This window comes from Phyllostomus hastatus, unplaced genomic scaffold (assembly GCF_019186645.2).
Source record: "Phyllostomus hastatus isolate PE091 unplaced genomic scaffold, TTU_PhHast_1.1 phas_contig_304, whole genome shotgun sequence".
In the NCBI taxonomy this organism is placed as follows: Eukaryota; Metazoa; Chordata; class Mammalia; order Chiroptera; family Phyllostomidae; genus Phyllostomus; species Phyllostomus hastatus.
Genome location: NW_025333845.1, coordinates 693,643 through 703,604, shown reverse-complemented (window position 1 = coordinate 703,604; position 9,962 = coordinate 693,643). Strand labels below are relative to the sequence as shown.

Sequence of the window (9,962 nt, the reverse complement as noted above, 5' to 3'; positions counted from 1 at the left end):
TATAAAGTTCAAGGACATAACTGTGGTATTTAGGTGGAACCTGGAAAGCTTTCTTCTAGGTTGTTTTTAAATTACTTAAACACAGGTAAGTAAAGTCCTCCACCATTTTAACCTGACCACCAACTGCACTATTACTGTGGCATCTGACCCCAGTCGCTTCTACTGCAGCCTGACCTGGAGGCTCTGCTGTACCCTCAGTGGGATCAGAACTTTCCCTAGCTGAGTTCTGTATAACCCAAGGGCTTCCCCATGAACAAAGGACAGAAGAAAAAGTACCACAAAACTGAGTCAGGACATGAATGTCTATACTGGTCAATGGAGGAATTAAGGTTTGTGACCCAGGTACATAGAGCTACAGTGTATTAAAGCTGAAGGAAAGGATGTCAGAGGACATGGGCAGCTGAGAAAAAATAGTGGACAGTCTGGGAGGACTGTAATGTTTCCAAGAGTGGATCTGAGTTAATAAAGTGACTTTTGGAAAAGGATCTTAGGAGAGGAGATTTGTCTGAACAGTTGTTCTGTTAGTAAGTGGAGTAAAAAATAGCCATTTCACACTTCCTTCTTCTGCCTTACCTCTCCCCTAGTATGGTGGGAGCACAAAGGCTATATGGCAGTTGGAGGGATTAGGCTTAGATAACACAACGGGTGTCATCTGGGACAGGGCATCAGGAAAAGCACACTTCAATTTCCCATGAGCCTGAGCTGAGGAGGAGACATCCAGAGAAGACTGTCAGAAGAGCATGGTCTTTATCCAAATAGTGTTGATACAAGTCCTTGTTCTATTTCTCAGATGTGTGATCTGGAGTATGTCTGTTAATCTCTCAGAAATGAAATTCCTTGATCTACCCTATGAGAATATTAGCAAACCCACAGACTGTTAGGAAATCTGTGGGCCAGGCCCTGACCAGGTAGCTCATTTGGTTGGTGTGTTGTCCTGATATACCAAGGTTGTGGATTCATTCTCTAGTCAGGACACTTACAAGAATCAACCAACAAATGCATAAGTAAGTGGAACAACAAATTAATGTTTCTCTCTTTCTCTGTTTTCCTTCTCTCCCTTTCTCTCTTCCTCTCTCTCTTAGTCTCTCTCTCCTTCTCTTTCTCTTTGTCTTAAAAGAAGAGAGAAAATCTATAGGTCAGCATATGCCAAATTCTTAAAACAGTGTGTAGCACAAGGATGGCTCTTGGTAAATGCTGTAGTGTCCTAAGCCCTGATCCCCATCTCCATCTACCTAAAATCTTTGTAGAACTGTCTATTGCCTCTCACAGGTTCCATGTACACCCTGCAAGGACAGAGCCAGGTGGAACCAGGAGATGGAGCTGGATCCCACATTTCCAGCTTTCAACTAGACTATGCTCATCTCTGGGCCTGGGCCCTTTGTCTTGCGGAGAATACCAGGACAGCAGGCCTTGAATGCCTGGCTTTCTGTGCCTGTGTGCCTGCTATACATGGCAGCTATGGCAGGGAATTCCCTTCTATGGGGGCTGGTGGCAGTTGATAAGACACTCCAGGTACCCATGCACTAGCTGCTGGGGCTTCTGGCAGCCACGGACTAGGTTCTGGCCACATCCATAGTGCCCAAAACCCTGGCTGTGCTCTGGAGCCTGTCAGATGAAATCTCCTTTGGGATCTGTCTAGCTCAGCTCTTTGTTGTCCAAGTGAGTACTCATTGCTCTTCACTGTGGCTATGGACTGCTATGTGGCCTCAGTGCTGCTCACCATGGCTGTGGACTGCCATGTGGCTATCTGCCAGCTTTTATGCTATGTTTATTGCTGACCCAGTGTGTGGTAAGCTTAGTGGCTATAGCTGCTGTGACCTGTGGTGCCTGCAAGATAGTACCCCTTATAGTCCTGCTCCAGAGACTGCCCCATTTTGGACAGCAGGCACTACTCCACACCTATTGTGAGCACATGGGTGTGGGTTGGCTGGTCTGTGGTGACATCTCAACACCTGGTATAGACTCATCACATGTTGCTCTCTCCAGCACTGGACCTAGGGTTCATAGATGCTTGCTCATTCTCCGTGTTGTTTGTTGCCTGCCATCCCATGGTGTCCCCCCAAAGGCCCTGGGTACCAGCAGGGCCCATGCCAGTGTCAGCACTCTTTTTATACACCTGCCCTCTGCCCCTTCCTGGCTTACCATTTTGGCTGCCACACCGTGCCCTGCCACGTCCACATCTACTGGCTAACCTCTATGTGGTGGTGCCACCTGCCTTTAATGTCTGAATTTGGGGGTACAGTGAGAAGTAATAAAGGATACATACAAAGGAGCTACAAATTCCTCATTGAAAAAATGGGGGGGTGGAGAAACTCATGCTTCACAGAAAATCTGATATCCACCTTGGCACTTGGGTGAGTGTGAGACTCACCGCTGCCTGAGAAGTACTCAAGCGGTGTAGCAGCACCAGGGACACAAAACTATGATTCTTTGTCCAGGACTCAGGACCCAATCTCTTCCTTTTATGTAAGGAGTCCAGTTGAGAGCCCAGAGGACTGGAGGCTCAATAGACTCCTGTGACTGGTTAGAAGATATTGGGAGGGAACTTTCCTGAAGGACAGACAATGGAGGCTGTTGATATCAGGAGCTTGAACTGAGGGTTACATTTGAATAGTGGGGAGGGATAGAAATGTTTAGAAAGCCTATAACAGTGGAGGAGACTAATTTCTAGGGGTAAGGCAGAGCACATAACAGAGTAGACCAGTACGGTGTTGCTGAAGCAAACCCCCTAGATATACATCTTGGCCCTCATCCAAAGGCACATGGTTAAGTTAATGGCTCTGTCCTTGGGAAGAAGCAGGTAAAGTTGCATTTCCTTCTAGAATATTTCTGGCCTCAAAGCTGAGGGATACACCATAATCCCTCCTGAAAAGGACCCATCTAAAGGCCCCCACAAAATGTATCAGGTTTGCCTTAATCTGTTTGGACAGGGGGGCCCAGCAGAATGAGGGCAGATCTCAGCTTGGGGATGAGAAAGACCCTGTTTGTAGTGAGAAACTCATTTCCACCCCATATCTGCAGGCACCAGAGTGTCGCAACCCTTCCCTCCCACCTCTTTTCCCCATACCTTCTTCACAGCCTCTCTCACTCTCAGTTCATTCAGATGTCGAAATCTGTGCCCCTCCTGGTGAGACTATTCACTTGGACCAGAGATAAAAGCCTGGGGGAACTCAGAGGTCTTAGTTCATCCTGCAGCTGATGCGAGATGCAACCCATCCCTGCCCTTTTGACTATTCTGCTGCTGCTGTCCCTGGTGCTTCCAGGACAGCCTCAGGTACAGGTGGGGGGATCACAAGCAGGGAGGGAGATGATTCTATGCTTTGTATTGGCTTCCCCCACTGCTTAGATCCTTCAAGAACCCCCAGGTTCTGGGAGAGTGAAGGTGGAGATAGATGGATGGAGGAGGAGAGAGTACCCTGCCTGCTCTGATGATCCCTGGGCTTAGGTGGGTACAAGGTGAGGGAGGAAAACAAGGATAAATGTGAGTGGGAAGAATTCTGGACTGTCCACCTGCTCCTGATGAACCTTCATTTTAAGCAGAAGTTCACTACCCTTTACCTGTGCTAAGGGTGTAGGAACTGATGGAGGTCAGCCCGAGCTGTTGTATGTGTGTAACCTCTGCTCCATTATCCCCCAAAGCTATACACTATTGAGCTGGAGTTGCAGCAGGCTTAAGACAAAGCCATATTAACTACTAGGGCCATAGAAGCTATGTGTGGGACTATTCAGAGAAGGATCGAGGACATATCTTAATTCTTGAAGATTCTGTAGAGAAACCTCAGCTGGTGCCACAAGCCTAGTCAACAACTTGGGAAGAAGTCTCCAATCTAAGGCTGGTTTTTCCAGCTTCAAAATGGGAGTGGACAGATGGACATAGAGGATAATAACTAACAGGCTAATAAGAGTCTTAATAACTAAAAGTCTATAATAACTAATAATAACCATAGATTATTAAGAGCCTTTGTAAATTAATCTCTACATGTAGTTTTGCTTCTTAAAGTAAAACATAAGTATCCTCACTTACACAAAAGGACACTGGAACACAGAGAGAGTAATTCACCCATCATTGCAGAGCCAGAAGTAGAACTGAGGCAGTCTGGCTCTGGAATCAGTAGGTTATAAGTTAAGATTATAGGTAAAGGGAATAAGACCTCCAAGTTATGCATCTCTCTTTTCTAGAAACTTTCCTCCTCACTCTATTTAGCTGAGGTAAAGCAGCTGCCTGCCACCCTCACCCTGCTGGCCTGCATCACACCCTAACACAGCTGGAGCTCTGCAACTCCCTTAGGAGCACAGGCACAGGATTTAGAACAAAGCTGGCAGCCTGGTCACTTATTAATCATGTGACTCCACAAAATATTACTTTTAAATAGTCAGAACCTCTAGTTTTTTAAATTATAAAATGTAGATTACAAATCCTACCTTGTCATGTTCTTGTGAATGCTGAATACCAGTCCAGACTCTGGTGCCTGATGGTGCTGTTAATATTAATTTTCTTTCTTTGAAAATTTGGAACTCTCCATGCCTACTGTCTTCAAGACAACAAAATGTTCTGGGGATCCACTGAATCTCTACAGTGGGGGTACTGCAAGGAACTGCAGCCCCCAAACCAGTCCCCTGACAAGTCTCTTTGGAGCATCCAGGAAAATCTGCTTCTAGTTATAGGAATTGCAGTCAGATCCAGCCAGTATACAAGGTAGGATGAAGGTGGCCCTATGAACAGGAGCTAGGAGGGGACCATGGCTTCAGTTCTGAGAAGTTAAGGAAAGGGTCCCTCACATTCATGGCTGAAGGGTGCCCATAGTCAAGAACAGCCTCCTGTGCAGAGAGAGAAGGGTCAACCTCTTCTTTTGCTTCATTGCCAAAAAGCACACTGTGCCCCAACATATAAGCTTAATGTGCCTGTGACTTTGCAGTTGGTAAGAGATGTGCCAGGTTCTGTCGATAAGAATGGCATATGCCATTGTGTGGTTTACCTGCCCAGCAACCTCGTCCCCCTGAAGCAGTTGGAACAGCTACTGAGTACAGCCCAGGAGCTCGTGGGCAAGTATGAACAGGAGCTCTCCAGGGTGAGTGCTGGGGCTGGGGCTGGAGTTGGGGCTAGGTCTGGGACAGGAAGTAGCATAAGGATGAGCTCTAGTGGTAAAGAAGGAGCTGATGGAAGCACAACCCTCATCTTTGAGGTGAATCCTTAGTATGAAGAGAAAACTAGGTATTGCTTTGGGGATCCTCAGGGGTACTAGCAGAGAGGCTTATGTAATGGGTATTTCCTACATTAATGGGTGAATTAGTGAGTTTGGATTCACTGGGAGCTAGGAAGAGCAAAAAAACAAGAAAAGGCTTGGAAATGAGATGACTAGTGCACAGGAGGCAGAAGAGGATTTGAATAGAAGAGTTAAAATAGGGACAATCGGTGGAGAGATATGTGGGCCAGGCTGGTGAACTTAGAATTGGTGCTGTAAGTAAGGATGGGTAAATAGAAATGTTGCATTAATAGATGCATCAATAGAAGTGTGATGTGGGCAAGTTGTTTTATGTAATGGTCACTAGTGGAGCTCCTTGGGAAGGTCAGTGGGATAGAACCAGACTGGAAGCTGGAAATCAGTTCATTTATTCCCTTACTAAAACACTCCTGAGAGTGTGTGGCCCTGAAAAGGAAAAAGAGAGTCTGGGCAGTTTAAGGGAAAGACTTATCATATTTTGCCATGAATATACACTCTCTTTTTTTGCCCAAATTTTTGAGGGAAAATAAGGATGAGCATTCATTATACATGGGTAGTACTAATTCTGTATCTATATACTGTAAAATGAAAGATTTTTCTCCTGACAGTTTGGTCCAAAAATGTGAGTGCACATTATGCATGGGAGCACATTATATTTCTCCTGCAGGGGAAAGGATGCTAGTATTCTCAGCTGTGAAATAGGGATAATGTTAATGGTCACCTCAAGAGCTTTTAATAGAAGCAAATAAGGTGACAGATATGAGAGAGTTGTGTAGGCTATGTGGCACTGGTGGGGGACCTATAAATCGATGGGAAAAACCATGGCTACTGAGGTTTGGGGGAACTGATTATCCATCCTCCCATTCCCAGGTCAGTGAGTATGCACATGCCACTGAAGATCAGGATAACCAGGTCCTAGAAATGAACCATGCCCTGAAGTTCAGGAATCCTACTGCCCTTGCTGCCTCCTATGAGTCCCCAGCCTTCAACCTGCTGCGCCTGGAACTGGAGGGAGCACAGGAGTTAGCAGCCCAGCTTAAGGCTAAGGGAAGAGTTAGTGCAGCTGGGGACCTTCTCTACCAACTCCAGAGCCAGGTATGTGGATGGATTTAAGAATCTCTCTCCCTTGCCCTGGCTGGTGTGGCTCAGTGGATTGAGTGACAACCTGTGAACCAAAGGGTTGCTGGTTCAATTCCCAGTCAGGAGATATGCCTGGGTTGTGGGCCAGCTTCCCAGTTGGGGGTACAACCACACATTGATGTTTCTCCCCCTCTCTTTCTCCTTCCATTCCCCTCTCTCTAAAAATAAAATAAATAAGATGTTAAAAAAAGAACCTCTCCCTCTTTCTAGCCCCTGTCCCATCTAATTGAAAATTTGAATTTCCAAAATTACTTCTTTCTGGAGAATAAGACCCTGAGCTAAGAAATGTGGGATCCTGAGTTCAACTCTTTAAGAACACTCAGTGACCCACATTCCTGGCATCTCATTTCCATAGGTGGCTAATGCTAGCCTCACACTCAAGCTTCTGGCTGACTCTGACCAGCGCAGCTTCCGTGCTCTCCGCCAGGAGGTGGACGTCCTTGAGAGCCGGCTAAGCGAGTGTGAGAGGGAGAAGGAGAAAGAAGAGGCCTCCAGAAACTCCAGCCCATTCCTACCCCCAGGTGAGGTCTTATATTAAATTTTCCAAGATATCATCTCCCCAAGGACAAGGTTGGGCATGTAGGGTTGGCTATGGTGTACTGAGGGGTGGGCAGTAAAGATCTTGATGTAGAGTAAGTCTTTTATTCCCTTGTTTGGTGTATCACTAAGGGATGCAGACCTAAAATAGTACACTCTCACACATTGGCATGCCCACATACATAGACAAGTAAATACACCCACAATCAGACATATGCACTAGTTGCTATTCATACACAATCACACATGCTTATACATACATTTTTATAGGCACTCAGGTGCATGGACATACACTCAAATGCACATATACTTTCATACTCTGCTCTCTGTGAGTCATATGCATCACATCAGGCTCATACCTGCCTGCTCTCTTCTCTAGGCTCTTGTGCCCATGGAGGCCTCCAGAAAGTCAGCAGACCCCTTGTGGTACAGCTCAATTGGAGAGGCTTCTCTTACAAGGCAGGGGCCTGGGGTCGAGACTCAGCCACCAACTCATCCTCTTCCCTCTACTGGGTGGCCCCTCTGCGTATAGATGGAAGGTGAGTCCAGAATGTTTTTTCTTCTGCAGTCAGGTTCATTCCAAATATTCCCTAACCTACCCTGACAGGTTTCCTGTTAGCCCCATCTCAACTTCCTCTATTTCTATGCCCTTGGGAAAACTTAGTCTAGGCCTGACAGGTTACCTCTTAGTGCTCCTCTCATGGGTTAAGGATGGTTCAGATGGCCCTAAGCTTCCTTTACAAATCCACTGTCTGAAATTTCCAATTCCATCTAATCTAGAGCTGGCTCTATTCAAGCCTGATCTCATCTCCAAAACAAACTCTTCTATACCTGGGCCTCAGAATCTTACCTTCTGCTCAGAAAAAATTCAGAGGATAAACTTGGCCATGCTTGGAGACTTGGAGTCAAACAAATCTGAGATTGATTCTCAATGCTGCCACTTAAGCTAAGTGACCTTGTGAATTAACATCTCAGACCCATCTTAGCCAGCTGTAAAATGAGAATATCATATAAGATTATACAGAAAAGTGTAAATGATACAGCAGGTACAGAAAAGAGTATTTTTTAAAGAATGGCTAAAGGAATCAATGAGTAGACAAATGCACTCTTCAATAAGTCTGGCTAGGAAGGCAGATGCAACTCCCAGACCAGGCATTTGAAGTGAGAACAGACACAATGTGATATAGACTCAGTTGAGTAGGAGGTCATGGGAGGAGGGGATGAATGTGAGTTGAACTAGTCATTGAAGAACCCCAGTTGAAACTTACCTAAGAACGATGAGCTCTCTGCTAATAATAATGCTCCCAAATTTCTACAGATATTTTGTAGCATGCAAAACACATTTGCAAGCTTTTTGTTTTTAAGCCCTCTCAGAATCTCTGTGGGCAAGGCAAGACTTACTGCCCAATATTAAGAGATGGCAATACTTACAAGTTAGGAATAATTTAAGAGACTTTTCAAAGTTACCTTCTGAATCCAGCTTCAAAACTCTGTCCTACTATAGGGTATCTGTGCCTCAGTGACAGATGGATGGCAATGAAGTCTAAGAAAAGATTATCCATAAATAAGAAAAAAATAATAGCTATCACTTGTTCATTACTTACTTTGAAATGAATGCTCTAGTAATTATTTTATTTGCATATCTTAGTCCTGACAAGCACTCCCTCTGACAAGGAGGTAATTTTTTTTTTACAAATTTTACTTATGAGCTGAGTAACCTGGAGCCAATTATTTATTCTTTATTCGAGCCATTCTCCCAGCCTGTGGGGAGAAAACCTATCTAAAAGTTATTTTATTATAATTAAATGAGATAATGTAGAAAAAATGAAATATATGTATATAAAAGAACAAATGAAAATAAAAAAGATAAAAAAAGAAAAACAAAAAAGAGATAATGCACATATAGTGCTTATTAGGTATCATTGTTGTTGATGTTATTAGTATTACTGATACTGTTTTTTTTACAATTATTTATTCTCTTGTGGTATATTGTAAGTAAAAAAGAAAGATTAAAAATCAATTCTGTTTGATTCCAAAGGCCCCACTATTACTGAGAACGTTAGCCTGCTCATTTTTTAATAGCACTCTGTTTCCTTGCTTTCTGCTGTCACCTGCTGATTCTTGTGTGGGGTTTGGCTTAGGTACTTTGACTACTACCGACTGCACAAGTCCTATGATGACCTGGTACTGCTGAAGAACTATGAGCAGTGGAAGATGGGCTATGGTGATGGCAGTGGTAATACAGTGTACAAGAACTTCATGTACTTTAACTACTATGGCACAGGTGAAATGGCCAAGGTGGACCTTTCTTCCAACAGCCTGGTTCTGCAGCGCCCATTGCCAGGTGCCACCTACAACAACCGCTTCTCCTATGCTGGTGTGTCCTGGAAAGATTTAGATTTTGCTGGTGATGAGAAGGGGCTATGGGTGCTCTATGCTACAGAGGAGAGCAAGGGCAACCTGGTTGTGAGTCTCCTCAATCCCAACACCCTAGAAGTGGAGGAAACCTGGCACACCAGCCAGTACAAGCCAGCTCTGTCAGGGGCTTTCATGGCCTGCGGGGTGCTCTATGCTTTACGTTCTCTGAGCACCCGCCAAGAGGAGATCTTCTATGCTTTTGATACCACCACTGGGCAAGAGCACCATCTCAGCATCCTGCTGGATAAGATGCTAGAAACACTGCAGAGCATCAACTACTGCCCCTCAGATCACAAGCTGTATGTCTACAATGATGGCTACCTGGTCAATTATGACCTCAGCTTCCAGACACTGAAGAGCAGGCTACCAAAGCCACTAGTCAAAAGGTCATCTGGAGCTAAGGCTCCACCCAATGCTGTCAAACTCAACAAGTCCCGCAGGCCTTGAGACCCAATAGTAATAGCATTGGTAGAAATATGTCCTCTTCTTCACTCCCCAAAATAGCCATTACCTTTAATGACTGGTCACATTGATTATATCTAGTAAATTCTTTACATTTAATATCTCAATCAGTACATTAAAGTTCTCTTTAATAATGGTCTAGGTGGATTTTATTGAGGTTTGATTGGGAAATAAAATATGGGC

General features: G+C 44.7%; 1 protein-coding gene across 1 annotated transcript; it reads left to right on the top strand.

Moving 5' to 3' along the window:
- The first annotated feature begins 3,205 nt into the window (after positions 1–3,205).
- LOC123819242 (olfactomedin-4-like) lies at positions 3,206–9,764 on the top strand. Its single transcript, XM_045839556.1, has 6 exons — positions 3,206–3,274; positions 4,917–5,069; positions 6,093–6,317; positions 6,718–6,883; positions 7,279–7,438; positions 9,041–9,764. Exons 1-6 carry the CDS (start codon positions 3,206–3,208, stop codon positions 9,762–9,764), a joined length of 1,497 nt encoding a protein of 498 aa, XP_045695512.1.
- Positions 9,765–9,962: the final 198 nt, after the last annotated feature.

Bases quoted from the DNA above. Each gene is read 5' to 3' on its own strand.
- LOC123819242 (XM_045839556.1), top strand. From the start codon at position 3,206: ATGCAACCCATCCCTGCCCTTTTGACTATTCTGCTGCTGCTGTCCCTG. The intron at 5,070-6,092 runs GTGAGTGCTGGG...TCCCATTCCCAG, and splicing joins ATGAACAGGAGCTCTCCAGG to GTCAGTGAGTATGCACATGC. The intron at 6,884-7,278 runs GTGAGGTCTTAT...TCTCTTCTCTAG, and splicing joins CAGCCCATTCCTACCCCCAG to GCTCTTGTGCCCATGGAGGC.